Below are 17,901 nucleotides of genomic sequence, written 5' to 3' on the forward strand. Positions count from 1 at the left end.
AGGAAGAAAGGAGGGAGTGAGGAAGGAAAGGAAGAACAAAGGGAGTGAGGAAGGGAGAAGGAAGAAAGGAGGGAGTGAGGAAGGAAAGGAAGAACAAAGGGAGGGAGGAAGGGATGGAAGGAAGGAAGGAAAGAAGGAAGGAAGGAAGAAAGAAAGAGAGGGAGGGAAGGAAGAAAGGAGGGAGTGAGGAAGGAAAGGAAGAACAAAGGGAGGGAGGAAGGGGGAAGGAAGAAAGGAGGGAGTGAGGAAGGAAAGGAAGAACAAAGGGAGGGAGGAAGGGATGGAAGGAAGGAAGGAAAGAAGGAAGGAAGGAAGAAAGAAAGAGAGGGAGGGAAGGAAGAAAGGAGGGAGTGAGGAAGGAAAGCAAGAACAAAGGGAGGGAGGGAGGAAGGGGGAAGGAAGGAAGGAAGGAAGGAAGGAAGGAAAAGAGAGAGGAAGCTTCCATGAGAGGAGAAAGAGCACATAGGATGGACTGGCTGCCATTCCAATTTAATGCATCCATTGAATTTAAGTGAGACAGAGCTGCCCCAAGTCCTTTGTAGACCAAGTGCCCAGCACTGTGCTAAACACTGGGAATACAAAGGAAGGCTCCCAATGGGAGTGGGACTCCAGCTTTGAGTCCTTCTCCACAGGCGGGTACCATCATGCCCCAGTTGATCCACTCTGATGTTGTTCCTGTTTGGGAGGTGGCCACATGGAGGTAAGGGTGTGGTCAGTGGTCTTATAAAAAACAGAGCAAGACCAAGTGCCCCCACTGAGGCTGACCAAGAGGACAGCCCCTTTCCCTGATTGCCCCAGGGACCAGCACAGAGGACTGGCCAGAGCTCCTGAGTCCACGTGGATTGCTGAGCTCTCAGAGAAACCGAGGGGCGGGGCAGAACCCCGAGTGTGGAGATGGATTTCGGTGGGAGTCGGTTTTCATGATTTCTGCTTAGCTAGATGTCCAGGTGACCATGGGCTGTTCTTTGTCACAATCAATTCGATAGCTTTTGTTTTTCTCTTTTTATTAAGGGACTGAAGCCAATGGACCATAATGGGCTGGCAGATCCATATGTCAAACTGCATTTGCTCCCAGGAGCAAGTAAGGTAAGAGCCACATCTTCCCTCTTCTGCTGCAGGCAAGCCAATCGAGCAGTCTCCTGGCCCCAGAGGGCTCCCTGACCCCCAACCTAGGCTGTGGCGGGATAGACAGGGTTAGCCTGGTGGGCTAGAGAGGTGCTAGAGTTCAAATATCGCCCCGATACTATGAGTGAATCACTGTGGACACCAGGATGTTTATTCATACGTGGAGAGGGCAACACTAGCTTCCTAGGGTTGTGAAGATCGACTGAAAAGTATATATAAAATCTTACTGACAGGTGAGCTTGGTACAGGGGACTCTGGGTGAAGAAAGTCCCTCTCCCAGGATAGATTCTGCAACTTCCAGCCCAGTAGTTTCCTGAGGTATTGGGAGGTGACTTGACCAGGGTCAAACCCTAGGATGTGTCCAAGGCAGGACTGGACCTTCCTGATGAGAAGACCTGCTCTCTACCCAAGAGTGTCACTTACCTCTCAAAAGTGACCTCATATTAGTTGGAAGGTTCCTCACTATTTGGGGGGGAGGTGTTGTGGAGAGGACTGGGATCCAGAATATTTGAAAGATTTGCCCACTGCCCCAGGTGGGATTTGAACCCAAGCTTAGAAATCTAGAGTCATGCTTTGGCCATCATACCAGCCCACTGGGGTGGCGACAGAAGCCACAATAGGCCAAGGAATGAGACTGATTTCCTAATCATGGAAAAAGTTTAGAGAGCAATTAGTTAAACCCTTCAGTTTACAAAGGAAAAGGTGGAAGCCCAGAGAAAGAGAGTGACCTAGCCAACATCACACAGTGAGTTAGTGACAGACCTGAGCCACAAACCCAAGTCCCTAAGTCATTCATAGTAAATTAGGACAAAGTCTTAGATACGGGGACCACTTTGGAGAAAGGCCACAAACTCCAGGAACTCATTTCTTTGATAAATGGTTTCGTGTGGGAAAAAGAAAATGGCTGCATCAAAGTTTGTCCAGATTAACAAATGGCCAGGCCAGCAGTATGGCCTTGAGAATAGCCCTTATCCTTTCTTCTCTCTCCTCTGCTGGCAGCTTGCATGGTACAGTGGGGACAGCCTTACAAAGTCAGCTCTGCTCTCTAGACTACCTTCTGTCTTGAGGGATCGTGACTTTGGTCAGTGGGTTAGCCCTTCCACTGAATCAGCTTTCACTCCTCCATCTCAGCCAGTATTCTTGAAGAGTTTCAATGACCAACACGCTAAGGAAGTCTTCTGAAGTCATAGAGACTGGCCTTCACAAAAGAGACATTCATCCCCGCAGCAATTTTGTTTTATCTTTCAAGTGAATCACTGCCAGGTTTAGCTCTGACCCATGTTCCCAACAGTTTCCTGGTCATATAAGACATATCCATAAAGAAGTGTGAATCATAGGAGAGCTGGGAGAGACCTTAGAGATCACGTCTAATCTCCTTGCTTTATAGATGAGGAGATTGAGGAGTTAAGCCATTTCTTTTCTTTTTTAAAATAATGCCTTTTTATTTTCAAAATACATGCAAAGATAGTTTGCAAAACTTCACCCTTGCAAAACCATGTCTTCCAAATTATTCTCCCTCCCTTCCCCCCTCCCTTAGACAGCAAGTAATCCAATATATGTTTATATATATATATAGCTGGGAGATATATATATTTGATTCTTCTATATACATTTCCACAATTCTCTTGCTGCACAAGAAAAATCAGGTCAAAAAGGGGAAAAAATAAGAAAGAAAACAAAAAGCAAGCAAACAAAAAAAAGGTGAAAAAACTATGTTGTGATCCACATTCAGTCCCGACAGTCCTCTCTCTGGATGATGATGGCTCTCTCCATGGGCCATTCTTTTCCCCCTAAAATCTTCTCTTCCTAGCTCTGTCAATGACACAAACAGCCCCCAACTCAGCCCCCTAACTTTGGCTACCCTCTCTTTCTCCCTTTCCCACCCCACCCCATCTAATCTGCTGCCCCAAAAAAGTTTCCTTTAAGTCTACTTCTGAGGGAACTCTCCGGTCTGTTTCATCCTTTCAATTCCCACAGCAACTTTTTTAGCTTAGGGCTTCAGTATCTGTTGCCAAGAATATTGTCATGGACTCTTAACTGGATTCCCCACCTCCAGCCTCTCCTCACTGCCAAAAAAAAAAAAAAAAGTACTCCACTTCTCCATCCTCCTGGGATTCAGCTCTCCTGTCTTGGCTCTTCTCAGAAACATTCAATGGCCCCCACTGCCAAGAGAACCAGAGAAACTTAGCTCTGGAGCTGAAAGATTTCTCTGGGGCAGTGAAGGGCAAATCTTCCATTCTAGAATCGCTATAAAAACAGTCCCTGCATTCAGGTATTTATATTCTAGCAGGAGAGATAAATATAAAAATTAGTTATATACAAGATATATGCAGAATGCATGGAACAGTCTCAAAGGAGATGGCCCTAGAGCTCGGGAACTCTCCAGAAGGGGAGGATCCCAAAAAGTCTGGGTGAGGAGGCTGAGTATTCTATGTTTGGGGGACAGCTAGGGTCCAATGGGAGGCTTAGCCCCATTAGGTCCAGCAGCAGGATGGGAAGCCTGAGAGTGGGACTTAGGCTCCCATAAGGAGAGATGAGCTGATTTGGTTCCTGAGTAGATCCAGCCTGGCGAGATAGAGCATCAGTTCTAGAGTCAGGAGAACCTGAGTTCAAATCTAGCCTCAGACATTTAACACTTACTAGTTGGTGTGGCTCTGGGCAAGGCACTTAACTCCCAACTGTCTCACCGAAAGAAGAGGAAGAAGGGAAGAAAGAGAGAGACTCAGTCTCAAAAACAATAATTATAAACATTAATTATAATTATGCACAGATGGGGAAACTGAGGTCCAAAGAAAGTGACTTTGTAATTGGGTATTCCTCTTGAGCCTCCAAAGCACAATTAAAAGCTTCTGAAAACATCCCCAATCTTCCCCATCTCCCCACCCCCACCAAAGATCAGTCAACTAGGGTGAGGGGAGCTGCTCTCCTGAAAAAGGCTGAGCAGCAGAGGGGCTGGTGAGCGCCTGGGGCATAAACAGAGCAAGCTGATTGACAGCTGCCCGGGCTCTGTGCTGAGTCACAATGTCCCAGTCCTGTTCTGCAGGCCAGCCTTGAAAACTGGGCTTTGGTGTCCTGGTTTTGCTCTCCTCCTCCTAATTGAGTTACCTTTCCCAGCCTCCCTCCGACTCCTGAAGTAATCAGGCTCAGGGCAGCACTGGCAAGGTGCTGGGAAGGTCCCGGCAGGGGGTGGGGATGGATGGGGAGCTGGAAGGGTGGGAAGGAGACAAACGGAGGAGGGGAAGGGAAGGATCACTGGGTGCTAGATTTAGAGTTGAAAGGAACCCCCAAGGCCTCCTATTCTACCCCCTTTGTTTTACAGATGAAAAGGATAAGATGAAATCTAAGATCATCATTTGAGAGCTCATTTTACAAATGAGGAAACTGAGGTCCAGGGAGTAGATGCAGGGGATAGACTGTGAGACTTGGAACCAAGCAGAGCTGGGTGGGAGCCTGCCTCAGACACTTACAGGCCTCTTCATTTCTCTCCATCTCATTTTTTAATCTGCATAACGGGGAGTCTCTTCTCAATGCTACAAAACAGTTACACGAGTTAAAGATCTGCTTATCCCAGAGTCCTCTTTGGAACCTTGCTCAGCTTCTGTTTGACAAAATACTTTGAATGTGAACCCGCTCACTGGGAATCTCAGAGGTTCCTTCTCCTGCCCCCCCCCCCACCTCACAGCATCCGGGTGCGGAGCAAACAGGCCATCCCTGTGTGAGCGCCCCACAAAGTACAGAAAGAGCTGACTATCACTGAGACAGGGACTGAATGGGCCGGCTTGATGTCTGCCTTCCCAGACTCCTTTGGCTTCCTCCTGCTTCACAAAGAAAGATGTGATCTTACGGGTTCCCTGGGGGTTCCGAGTTCTGCTCCAAAGCCCTGGCAGACACAGGCACAATAGGCATTCTGTGTTTGACATCAGCTCTGACGGCAGGAAGCAGAGAGTCAGAGGGACGGGCACCCAGGCTACCAATGGCCCCCCACTCCGGAGGCTGGGGAATAATCAAAGGGGGCCATAATCACCCCCAGCCCTCTCCCATGTCCCTACCCCTCATGCTGAGTTTTCTTAGGATTAGGCAATCCTAAGAAAACAGGCCCTGGTCCACACACAGGATCAGGCTTTTTGGAAATCTAGTAGCTACACATGTTGCCCCCCACAAAGTGGGGCACCTTCCCCTTCATTTCTCTGCTGCTGAGTAATGTCTCTCTAGCAAGACCTCCATTGTCCTATCCTGGTTTTCTCTTTTTTATTAAAGCTTTTTGTTGACAAAACATATGCATGGGTAATTTTTCAACATTGACCCTTGCAAAATCTTCTGTTCCAGCTGTTCCCATCCTTCCCCCCCTCCCCTAATTGGCAGGTAGTCCCATACATGTCAAATATGTCCAAGTATATGTTAAATCCAATATATGTATACATATTTATACAGTTATCTTGTTGCACAAGAAAAATCGGATCAAGAAGGGAAAAAACCTGAGAAGGAAAACAAAATGCAGTGAACAACAACAAAAAGAGGAGAACGCTATGCTGTGGCCCTCGCTCAGTTCCCACAGGTAGAGGTGACTCTCTGAATTGTCCTATCCTGCCTAGAACGGCCCCCTTTAACACCCAGGGCTTTCTCAGCCCCGTCCTGTGTGGACCTGAGCAGTCCATTGGTACCTCTCTGCAGAATGAGCCCCTGGGGGGCGCTTCCAAGATCTGAGATAATTGTATATACATGTGGGGCTGAGGATCTGGCCAGGCAGGGCCCCCTGGGTGAGGTTCACGGGGCCATAGCTCCTTCTCCTGCTTCCTAAGACCTGAAACTTGCCCATTCAGCGCTGGTCAGATTTCCGGATTTCCAGCAGAAAGGCCTCACGCCAGCTTTTCCAACTCTAGGATTTACTGATTTTATAAAAGTTGGTTTAATAAACTTACCCACTCACACAAAGGTCATCCTGAGGTCCCTATTCAGGGGAATGAAGGTCCTGCCGCAGGAGGGATTTATTAAGCACCCATGATGCAGCAGGCCCTGTGCTCCGTGCTGAAGATACAGAAACAAACGGCACAGTGGTACCTGCCTTCCATGGGCAACACACATGAGTCCAACCACAATTCAGGGGAAGGCCGTGATTGCGGGGAATCAGGAAGGATGTTATAATTTTACATGACGTCAAGTTGAAGTTCTGGAAATAAAGGAAAAGGTGAAGATGGCTGGTTCCCAGATGGCAGGGTCCGGATCTTTTCTACTGGGCTGCACAAAGACAGCGGGGAAGCCCGAGCCTCCGATGGAAAGTTAAGCGGAGGGCTTGCTAGAATTGCCCTGAATTCCAGTGGTCTCATGGGGAGACATCAGTCACCGGGGCTGCCTCCATCAGCACGCCCTCCCTATTAGAGGGGGGCCCCTCTAATAGCCTGCATCAAGGACCACATTTTTCATTCAACAAATGAATCACTATTAGAAGATTTGATTTCTCCCCTGAGAGAAGGAACCGTGGGGAAGTGAAATCTGCTCTGACACTAAATGATGCTCCCCCTCCTGAGAGCAGCTGAGAGCCAAAGACAGTTCTCTTGCCCCCTTGTCCCCCCCCAGGTCTGGGGATGGCAGCTTGGGTGTGCCAGGGCCAGGATTGCCAACTCCACAGTTCTGCTCCACGGGGCCTACCATGGGAAGCACTGAGGGGACCAGCTTGTCCCGAGCCCCCGGGGCATAGAAAGCAGCTGATCTCTCTGGCTGTTTTATTGGGCCAGCTTCTAGCTTTTCTCCAGGCCATAATTATCTCCTCTACCTTTTTTTTCCTTTTCCTTTTTTCCTTTTTTTTGCCCCTTATCTCCTCTACCTTTTTCTTTTTTTTTTTTTTTTTTTTTTCCCTTATCTCCCCTATATTTTTTTCTTTTTCTCTTATTTCCAGGCAAATAAGCTCAGAACAAAAACTCTTCGGAATACTCTAAACCCCACCTGGAACGAGACCCTCACCTACTATGGAATCACTGATGAAGATATGATTCGGAAGACCCTCAGGTGAATCTCCCTCCGGGCTGGCCCCCGGCTCCCCTCCCTCCTTTGTTCCCCCAGGCAGGGCTGAGCTAGAAAGAGCTGATGTAGTTTTAGCTTCAAGAACCATTTTCTTCCTAATAACTTGTCTCTATTTTCTAGGTCTCTGTAAAATTATCAAGTGCAGCCAGGCAGGATAGCCAGGCAGCAGCTTGTTCAATCCAAACACAGTGGGGGCTGCTGGGAGAAATGGCTCTCCTGGCAGGGGAGGGAAGGCGGGAGACCAAGAGAGCCTGGGCAGCAAATCTGGACTGGAGAGTCTAGATAGATAGATAGATAGATAGATAGATAGATAGATAGATAGATAGATAGAAGGGAGGGAAGGAAGGAAGGAAAGAAAGAAAGAAAGAAAGAAAGAAAGAAAGAAAGAAAGAAAGAAAGAAAGAAAGAAAGAAAGAAAGAAAGAAAGAAAGAAAGAAAGAAAGAAAGAAAGAAAGAAAGAAAGAAAGAAAGAAAGAAAGAAAGAAAGAAAGAAAGAAAGAAAGAAAGAAAGAAAGAAAGAAAGAAAGGAGAAGAAAGAAAGAAAGGAAGAAAGAAAGAAAGAAAGAAAGAAAGAAAGAAAGAAAGAAAGAAAGAAAGAAAGAAAGAAAGAAAGAAAGAAAGAAAGAAAGAAAGAAAGAAAGAAAGAAAGAAAGAAAGAAAGAAAGAAAGAAAGAAAGGAAGGAAGGAAGGAAGGAAGGAAGGAAGGAAGGAAGGAAGGAAGGAAGGAAGGAAGAAGGAAGGAAAGAAGGAAGGAAAGAAGGAAAGAAGGAAGGAAAGAAGGAAGGAAGAAAGAAAGAACTTTTTATGCTATTCTGACCATGTCACTCTCCTGTCAGGAAACCTCAGTGGCTCTCTCCTGTCATACTTCAGGGAAAAACTCTGGCTTTGGAGTCTGTAGACCTAAATTCAGATCATCCTCCCCTCTCCCCCAAAAGCCCTACTTTTCTGGCTATAACCTTGAACAAATCCCTCTGGACCTCAGTTTCCCAATCTGTTAAGGGACTGGGGTAGGTGGCGTCTGGGAAATGATCCGATGCCTTTGGATGAAATAAAGTTTGAGCTTTCAAGTCCTTCACAGCCTGGCTCTGGGCTCCCTTTCCAGACTTAAAACCCATTTCCCTTCTTACCAAGCTGTGCCTTCCAGGCAGAGAGGCCCATTTGCTGTTCTCTGCAGAGGATGTTCCAGCTCCATCTCTTTGCCTCTCTACCCCACACCGACCCCTCGCTCTTTTCCTTTTCTTCCCATCATCAAATCCCCAACTCCCTTGGGAGCCCAGCTAAAGCACCATATCCTTCAGGAAGTCTAACAGATGCCCAAAGTTCGATGCCCTTCCCACCCAAAAATCACTCGTTTCTATACTACATTTATTTCTGTGTTTATGATATCCCCTCCCCTAACTCACCCCCCATAATTTATACTCCTGGAGGGCAGGGAGAAATCTGTTTTTGTATCCTCATTGTAGCACTTAATAAATATTTGCTCCATAAGTTAACTGGAATGAGTAAGCATTTATTAAGCTCCTACTATATGCCAGGCACTGTGCTAAGCACCAGGGATACACGGACAGAATGGTTTGCTTTAGTTTATGTCCCACTGAATACATGAAAATCTGTATAAATCTATAAATACTGGTTATTCCCATTTCGGTGTGGACAACTAGAGCAATCATGAAGTCATTCATGGAGGAGTTGGCAAATAAACCAAACCTTGAAGGAAACTGGGGATTCCAGGAGGAGATATGGAGGGAACTGGGGGCAGCCTGGGCAATAGAGAGGAGGGATAGATTGGGGGGGACAGAGGGGGGGAAACAGCAATACTAAAAAAAAAAAGTGTAATACCCATTTTTACAGATGATGAAGTTGATACTTTGGAATCCAATGCCAGTGAGACATCACAGAAAAATACAGAAGCAGAGAAGGGATTTGGGATGAAAGAGCAGAATTAGGCTGGGGTTAATGCAGGAAGGCTTCTTGTAGGAGGTGAGCTTTAAGGGATAGGAACTAAATTTCATAGTCATGGGGAAGTCCCAGAAGAAGGAAATCCTTTCACCAAGACAGGAAGCGATTCCTATTAATAAGTTTGTTGCCAAAAAGTTCAGTGACTTGCAGATTCACACGATGCTGGATTAGAAACCGAGTCTCCCGGTGCTCTATTTCTATTCACTTACCTCAGTGACTCAAATTAACACTGGGGTAAGAGGGCCTGCTTGATTTGGGCCCCCTCTGCCTCCTTTTAGAGAAGAGACTGGGGAGAATCTGCTCCCCTGCACAGCTCCTCCTGCCCCTCCCTTTGCCCCCATTCTATTTCATTAATCCCGGATACTCTGTAATAATAACCTGTCTTCCTTTCCAGGATTTCCGTCTGTGATGAGGACAAATTCCGCCACAATGAGTTCATCGGGGAGACCCGGATCCCCCTGAAAAAACTAAAACCCAACCAGACCAAGACCTTCAGCATCTGCTTGGAAAAACAGCTGCCAGTGAGTAAAGCTCAGGCAGCCTCCGGCGGCCGGTTCCTCATAGAGCCAGAATAAAGCAGCCGAATTCTGATATGGGAGGCCGGGTTATAAGGAATGGTTCTAGAAGGAGAGATTTTGTGATCCCATTTGGGGGCTTTCTTGGCAAAGGTACTGGAGTGGTTCGCCACTTCTTTTTCCGACTCATTTTACAGATGGGGAAACTGAGGCAATCAGGGTGAAGTGACTCAGCCAGGATCACACAGCAAGTAAGTGTCTAAAGGCAGGTTTTAACTTAGGAAGATGATTTTCCCTGACTACAGGCCTAGCACTCTAACATTCCGCTGTCCTCAGAATGATAGGAACTGGGTTCAAATGGCACCCACTTTTCTCCTCTGTAAAATGGACTTTGTAAAATGTAAAATGGGTCTCTGAGGTCCCCTCCTGCTCCAGATCTGTGATCCTACAGCCCTGAGAGATTCCCTCATGTGTTCCGAGTAGCCAACTACAAAGTGTCCATGGGAAGCTTCCTGCCCTTTCAGTCAGTGGGTTTATTGTGAGTGTCTCGGTCATGTCCAAGCATAGGAAGGTCCTGTGAAACCCAGAGCATCTCAGGCATGGTCTCTGCCCCCAGGGAAGCTCACAGTCCAAGCAGAGAGGCAAGACTCTTTCTATTGCATTTCATAGGCTAGTGAGGAAGCTCTCTCTACCAATCAATCAATCCATGAGCATTTTTTTCCTGAGGAAATTGGGGTAAGTGACTTGCCCAGGGTCACACAGCCAGGAAGTGTTATGTGTCAGAACACATTTGAACTCAGGTCTGCTGACCTCAGAGCTGGTGCTCTATCCACTGAGCCCCCTAGCGGCCCCTCCACGAGCATTTCTTAAGTGTCATGGGGTAGCTCAGCGGCACAGGAGTGCCAGGCCTGGAGTCTCTAATCAAACTGTGTGGGCCACATTGAGGAAATTCTAAATTGCAGACAAAGAGAGAAAGTCCTGTTCATCAAAGTGACAGCTCAATCAGGAAATAAATCAGGACATTTGCATGAGGAACTTCTGGTCTAAGTCTGATCCCCACTGCAAGCTGCCAGAGGAGACAGAGAAGAGACAGAGACAGATACAGAGAGAGAGAGACAGAGACAGAGAGAGAGAGAGAGAGAGAGACAGAGACAGAGACAGAGACAGAGACAGAGAGAAGAGACAGAGAGAGAGACAGAGACAGAGACAGAGACAGAGAGACAGAGAGAGAGAGAGAGACAGAGACACACAGAGAGAGACAGAGAGAGAGAGAGACAGAGACAGAGACAGAGACAGAGAAGAGACAGAGACAGAGAGAGAAACAGGGATGAGATTCAAGGAAAAGAAATGATAGAAGTGGTGTAGAATAATAGAATCCTGCAGAGATGGCTGTGGCCATACAAAAAGAAAGTGGGACACAGGAGAGCTCTCCCAAGGTCCCCCTGGACCATTCTTGCTGGGCTGTCTTGGATCATGGTCTGGTCATCGTAGAGAAGTTCTGAGCCTCTCAGCTCCAGAAAGTCTGAGTGAGTAAGAGACAGAGACAGAATCATAGAAATAGAAAGAGGCAAAGAGAAAGATGGAGAGAGGGAGATAGAGACAGAGAGACAGAAAGACAGAGAGAGGGAGAGACAGAGGGAAAGATATTGAGAGAAAGATAAAGGGAGGGAGGGAAACAGAGTCAGAAATAGAAAGAGGGAGGGAGATAGAAATGGAGAGAAAAAGAGGGAGGAAAAGACAGAGAAAGAGATTGAAAGATGGAGTGAGAGAAGAAGGGAGGGAGGAAGGAGAAAAGAAAAAGAGAGAGAGAGAAAGTCCTAGAGTTATTCATCATACACTTTCTCTTCGTATTAATCACGGGGTACCCATAGTAACAAACAAGTAGGGGGCTGCCCCTCTCAATGAGACCCCCATTCTAGCTGGTTCCCCAGCATATCCTCCTGATCCTTATACACACATCCTGTGTGGACGACCTAGTAGATAGATTTCTAAACCTGGAGTCTGCCTCAGTCTCCTCATCTGCAAAATGGGAAAATAGCAGACTTGCCTTCCAGGGTTGTTGAGATCAAACGAGATCTTTATGTACCCATAGAGGGTCGGAGGCTCCACACGCGTAGTGAGGCCCCAAGTCCTTGTGGGTGGCTGGAAGGGAGGCAGAGCCGACATCCGTCGGTTGTCCTCCTTGAACCCTTTTCCAAATGGGAGATTCTCGTTCCTGCCAGGAAGGGAAACAGGCTCTCGCGCTAGGGGCCCCTCGGCTCTCCCAGGAGGAAGGGGGCATTGGCTAGCGGCATGTTTATCCGCCCCCTTAAACACCGTCCGTGGGGGGGGGGCTGATTTGTTCCATCTCTGCTCCGGTCACTTGGGGAGGAGGGCCCCACGCTTGCCCACCTAACACTAATCCACAACAAACACACAGAGAATGGCGAGGAAGCCCATTTATCCAGATCAAAGCAAAACAAGTCAGAGGGCGTCTGTGTGGGACAACGTGAAGTGAAGGAGCTCTCCCACTGGGAGACTGCGGACCGGATCTCACTAAGGGGAAACTCCCACAAGTCCAGAGTGGGAGCACACTGGAAGTGGGGTCAGGGCTGCCAGCTCCCCTCGCGCAGCGGAAGCGGGATTCGCGTCCCCCACTTTCTCTCTCCCTGCTTGGAGAAGCCTCTCCCATGGAGAGTCCCCAAAGGGAGCCGGGCACAGGCTGCAGCTCCTTTGACTGTCATGAAGGACAGGAGGGAGTTCAGTACCAGTGGGTTGGGGACAGTGGCGCCATTTGTAAAGTGCTTTTAAAATCCCCAAGCTACAGAGAGGGGACCGTTCAGCATGGGAACTTGTAATTCAGACTCATCGCCAGGGCTTCAGTTTGTCTCTGGTAAGAGTCACCGCGGGGCAGAATGGCTGCAGGGCCCGAAGCCTCCCTCGTGCCCCCTCTGTTCCTGAGAGCCCTGGGCGGTCACTTAACCTCGGGGTGGGCATCTAGGCCCTCAGGGCACTGACGCCACTCCAGAGTATAGTGTCAGCGGGATACGGGTAAGAAAAGTTTTCGAGGCAGCCAGGTGGCCCAGCCCGGCACAGGGCTCCCCTCCCTGTGCTTCCCGCAGGTGGACAAGACGGAAGACAAGTCCCTGGAGGAGCGCGGCCGCATCCTGATATCCCTCAAGTACAGCTCCCAGAAGCAGGGCCTCCTAGTGGGCATCGTGAGGTGCGCCCACCTGGCGGCCATGGACGCCAACGGGTACTCTGACCCCTACGTGAAAATGTAAGTGGGAAGGGGACCCCAATGGGCATCTCTCCCCTCTATCCTTCCGGGCTCCGAGATATGGGGGGGCCCTCAAGCACGGGTTCATCACCCCCTCCTTTAGTGAAGAGTTAACTTCCTGCAAGGAACAGGGCCACTAGGTGGCGCCATCCGCGATCCTCCGGCCAACGGGGCTTTTCCAAAGGGAACCAAAATGACATCACTCTAATTATTAGAATCCATTTTCCGCGAGCCGGACCGCGGCTGATCAGACCAATAGGAGCTCGCAGCGCTCTGCACGGCTCGAGCACAAATAGTCCCTGGGAACTTTGGGGGCGAATTAGGCCAAAGGGCAGCAGGGACTTTAGGGCTTTACTCAGGCCCTGCCCGTGAGCCCTCCCCGCCCCCACATTTCACGCCCCGCCCAGGTGCCCTCTGGGACTGTGAGACTCCTCCCAGGCTTTCCCTCCTCCCTCAAGCACTAGGCCAGGCAGAGGAAGTCACAGAGAATATAACTGATAAATATGCAAATGAGGGGGGGGATAAAGGAGTCTGAAGTGTTTTCGGAGGCAGGCGATAACGGGAGGCAGAGGCAGCCTGGCGGGACAGGGGGCGGAGCCCGGACACCGCAGTCATGAGTCCGGGACGTGAGCGAGGCATTTGACCTGCTCGCCTCGGTTTCATCTGTCCGAGGAGCCGGAGCGGGAGATGCAAACCAGCAGGGATGGGTGACGGCCCCTTCTGTGCCTCAGTTAGTTCATCTGTGAAATGGGGCTTTGTGCCCGCTGGGAGGGCCTCGGAAGTAAAACCCCGCAGGCGTCTCCCAGGGTTACTCCGTTCGGCTCCTCGAGCTTCGGGGGTCCCGGGGCTGTGAATGGACGCTCCGAAAAGCGTGTTCCAGGTCGGAGCCAAGCAATCCTCGGTGGAGCCGCAGCGCCCCCTTGTGTTCACAAGGCACGTTGCACGTTGTGTTTGCACAGTACTAGTAGCTGGCCGCTAGCGCCGGGAGTTCCAGGGTTCCCGAGCTCACATCCCCCGGGACTGCTTCTCTGTGACCTCTCTGTGACCTCGGCTTCCCTCCCAGGAAAACCGGCTCTCCCGGCAGGTTTAGCATCTTATTCCTGGATCCGGAAGTAATATCTCTGAAAAATGAGTGAATAAGACGATAGGTCCAGATCGGGAAGAGACCTCATTCCCACAAATAAGGAAACGAGGACCCCGGATGTGGTGACCCGGGCAAGGTCGCAGGGGGTCCCGAGGAGAGGCGGCCTTGAGGCGGGGAGGTCCGAATTCAAATCCTACTTCTGCTGTGTGAGTGGGCAAGTCACTTCAGTCCGGCCTGCCTCCGTTTCCTCATCTGTAAAATGGGAATCAACACCTCTAGAGATTGTTGTGAAACTGAAAGCTCCATCGCGGCATAACTAACGCTGAATTAAAGTGGATTCAGTGAGGAGGGAAATCCCCGGAAATGTCTCCTCCCCGGCCGAAAGCTCCCGCCAGACACCCCAGTCCTGGCGCTGCCCGGTCCTGACCAGTGCCTTGCTTTTAATTACAGATACCTGAAACCGGACGTGGACAAAAAATCCAAACACAAGACGGCCGTGAAGAAGAAAACGCTGAATCCGGAGTTTAATGAGGTAGGGGGGCGGGGGCAGCCCCAGGCGCCCAGAGGGGCCAAATTCCCAGAACTCCCTCCGTGCTGGGGCACGCCTCCCCAGGAAAGAGCCGCTCCGATCCAGCCCCCACCACGTAGTGAAGTAGTGCGCAAAAAACCATTCAGATATGAAAGATACTTGGGGGCCGTCCGTAGCAGAAAGCCGGGAAGTTTCCAGCCTAGGCAAGGGTACAAAGGGAAGGGGCCCGTTTTCGGCGGGGCCGCGGCCAGGCTGGGCCCACTAGCACGCGGAGGCGAAAAGCGAGGCGGGGAGAGAGTCAGCATTTATTAAGCGCATCTCCAAGCAGCGCCATTTGTGACTGAGCGCCTGGTGTTGGGCTTCACAAACATTACATCAGTTGAGAGCGGCGGACCTGGAAAGGCGAGCTGAAGCCCAAGGAAGAAGGGCCCTAAGGCCCAAGGGAACCGCCCGCCTCTCCCCCCAGGCGGCAGGGAGAGGGCGGGGCTGGAGCTGGGATTGGGGGCGTCGGTTTTGTGGAGGATGGACTAGGGAGGGGAAAGGCCCCGGAGGCGTGAGGGGAGGGAGGCAGGAAATGCCAGGTACCGGGGTGGGAAGGGAGGGCTGGGGACCCCACATCCGGAGGCTTGGGCCCCAAGGGGGGCGGGTCTGACATGTGAGTCACCCGGAGCACAAACCCGCAGGGCACAGTCACCCGAGTGCTCCCCAGCGGAAGGGAAGAGCAATGGGAATAAGGTCAATGCAATTCTCTTTAGGAGAAAACAGCCTGAATAAGTAATAATAATAGCCCGAGTTTTCTAGGGCACCTTAAAGTTTACAAAGGGCTTTCTATAATGCACCTCGTTTGATCCTCCCAAAATCTCTGTGAGGAAGATGCTGATTACCCTCACTTTACAGATGAGGAAACTGAGGCTGAAAGCAATTAACATGTGTGGGAGGCGGCCCACCAGACTGGTCCCTTTCGCCTTTAATCAGTCTGGATAATTAGATGTCAGGTTCTGCTGCTTCTCTATCGCTAAGGGACCATGAGTGCTGGCTCATGGTCCCTTAGCCAAAGCCCCAGTTGCCCCGTCCTAGTTTTCTGACCTCTCCTTCTAGCCTGGGGTAACTGAGGGTTCTGGAAAGATCCCAGACTTTTAGGTATCTTCTCATTAACTCCCTTAACATCCTCGGGTTCTCCTGGGTCACGCACCCAGCCCTACCCTTCTTAGCCGGACCCCTCCCCTGACAGCAGCACACACCCAGGTCCCCGCTATGCAGAGCGGGCCCCAAAGCCCCCTGGGTCTGGGCGTCTCATCAGCTACATCCAGCGCAACCTCTGCTCTCTGATTCCCTGTGTCAAGATTGGGGGGGGGGGGTCACATGAAGAGAGATTGCTCTATCACTAGCACACCTGGCCTCCGTGGGGGTGTTTCCCCTCACTTTTTGAGGGTCTAACTTAAATCTTACCTCTGATAAGTCCTAGACACTTCTCGGACACTTAGTGAAAGGCCGTTTCGCCTCCTCCCCACAGCTCAGCTTTCTTAACAAAAAGGGGGAAATAGGGAGGGGCTGAAGAGGGCCCCTTGGACCACAAGATCTCCGTGATCTCTTCTAGCTCATATTACAGATAAGGAAACTGAGGCTCATATAACTCCAGTCATTTCACCCTTGGGCCGAAGCAGAACCAGGCTCCATCCCCTGCCCTCAGCCTGAAAATTCCAGCTTCTTCCAGTGACATCCACAACTGGCAGTGAGCTGGAGCTAGCTGGCCCATACCAGCTCTGCTGAGAGCTTTGCTTTGTTTTTGGATGGTAGGAATTCTGTTATGAAATTAAGCACGGAGACCTGGCCAAGAAGACCCTGGAAGTCACTGTTTGGGATTACGATATCGGCAAATCCAATGATTTCATTGGTAAGGAAAGGGAATGGTCCCAGACACCCAGGGGAGGAGGGCGCAAGAAGAGGGGGTTCCTGGGATTAGTAAAGCGACCGAGAAATGAGGGGAAGGGACGGGGGACTCCAACCCGAGTTAGCATGGCTTCCTGTGAAGGAGACCAACTCTGTGAGGACTGATTATGTCATCCCAAGCCTCGGGCAGAGAATCCCACAGTCAGAGCTAGGGGGGCACTGCTGTTATTCCATCCAGCATTTCCTAAGCGGTGTCCCATGGAGCCCTGGTATTGCCCCTGATCTGAGCAGGATTTCTATGAGACGATCCCTGTGCTACTCTAAACCAGCAGGAGGCCCATTGGACCCAAGGGGGAAGCTGGGCCAGGCATTCAGGCAGCAAGCATTTATTATGATATATCATATTCTATATTTATATTATACATAATGTGATAATATAATAATAAATCTATTATGTGCAGGCACATACAAAGGGCTTATGTTCTAATGGAGGGACACATGGTCCACTGCTATGGGAAGTCCTGAGTGGACTTCGGAGAACTTTCTGGGGAAAACAAAACTAACAATATAGTAATAAATCAAATGAGATGTTTATAAAGCACAGTGTTTAGATATATAACACAAAGAGAGAGAGACAGACAGACAGAAACAGAGACAGAGAGAGAGAGAGAAAGAGAAACAGAGAGAGAGAGAGACAAAGACAGAGAGAGAGACAGAGAGAGACAGAGAGAGAGAGAGAAACAGAGAGAGAGAGAGAGAGAAAGAAACAGAGAGAGAGAAAGAGAGAGACAGAGAGAGAGAGAGACAGACAGAGACAGAGAGAGACAGAAACAGACAGAGACAGAGAGAAAGAGAGAGACAGAGAGAGACAGAGACAGAGAGAGAGAAACACAGAGACAGAGAGAGAGAAAGAGACAGAGACAGAGAGACAGAGAGAGAGAGAGCATAGTAGGTGCTATATAAATTTTATCATTAGAACCCACCAACCTGGACAAAGTTGGAGAAATTATTGGGGACTACATGCTGCCCAATTTTTCCCCTGTAGTCTTTTTCAAAAACTACCTCCTAAGACTTTAAAAAGGCAGCTAGGTGGCACCACAGTGCATAGAGTGTGCAATCTGGTTCAGGGATTCTCCTCTTCCTGAGTTCAGATCCAGCCTCAAACACTCACTAGCTGTGTGATCCTGGGCAAGTCACCTTACCCTGTTTGCCTGTTACTTCTGTAAGAAGAGCTGGAAAAGGAAGTGGCCAACCATTGTAGGATCTCTGCCAAGAAAACCCCAAAAGGGTCACAGAGAGTTGGACACCATTAAAAACAACTACATTCTAACAATAAATGAGAATATCTGAAAGCTCTATGTTGGGGCAGGAAGGAGGAGGGTTCAGTGAAATCACAGACCCTCAAAGGGCTGAAATAATAAATCCCATTTCAGTGACTCTTCAAGGTTAATGAACCTTGGCTGTGTTCCTCCAAATAACCCTGTGGTTGGTAGTAAAAATGTCAATTATCCCCACTTGACAG

At 49.5% G+C, this 17,901-nt stretch overlaps 1 protein-coding gene across 1 annotated transcript in view; it reads left to right on the forward strand.

Annotated features, from left to right (window-relative positions):
• Positions 1-17,901, forward strand: part of DOC2B (double C2 domain beta) — a 58,671-nt gene that overhangs the window by 33,650 nt on the left and 7,120 nt on the right. The window contains exons 3-8 of the mRNA XM_074263823.1: positions 1,012-1,086; positions 7,019-7,128; positions 9,497-9,623; positions 12,719-12,876; positions 14,411-14,492; positions 16,287-16,383. Of these exons, the coding sequence (XP_074119924.1) occupies positions 1,012-1,086; positions 7,019-7,128; positions 9,497-9,623; positions 12,719-12,876; positions 14,411-14,492; positions 16,287-16,383 (649 nt within the window). The remainder of the gene's footprint in view (positions 1-1,011; positions 1,087-7,018; positions 7,129-9,496; positions 9,624-12,718; positions 12,877-14,410; positions 14,493-16,286; positions 16,384-17,901) is intronic.

This window comes from Sminthopsis crassicaudata, chromosome 4, assembly GCF_048593235.1.
Source record: "Sminthopsis crassicaudata isolate SCR6 chromosome 4, ASM4859323v1, whole genome shotgun sequence".
Lineage (NCBI taxonomy): Eukaryota > Metazoa > Chordata > Mammalia > Dasyuromorphia > Dasyuridae > Sminthopsis > Sminthopsis crassicaudata.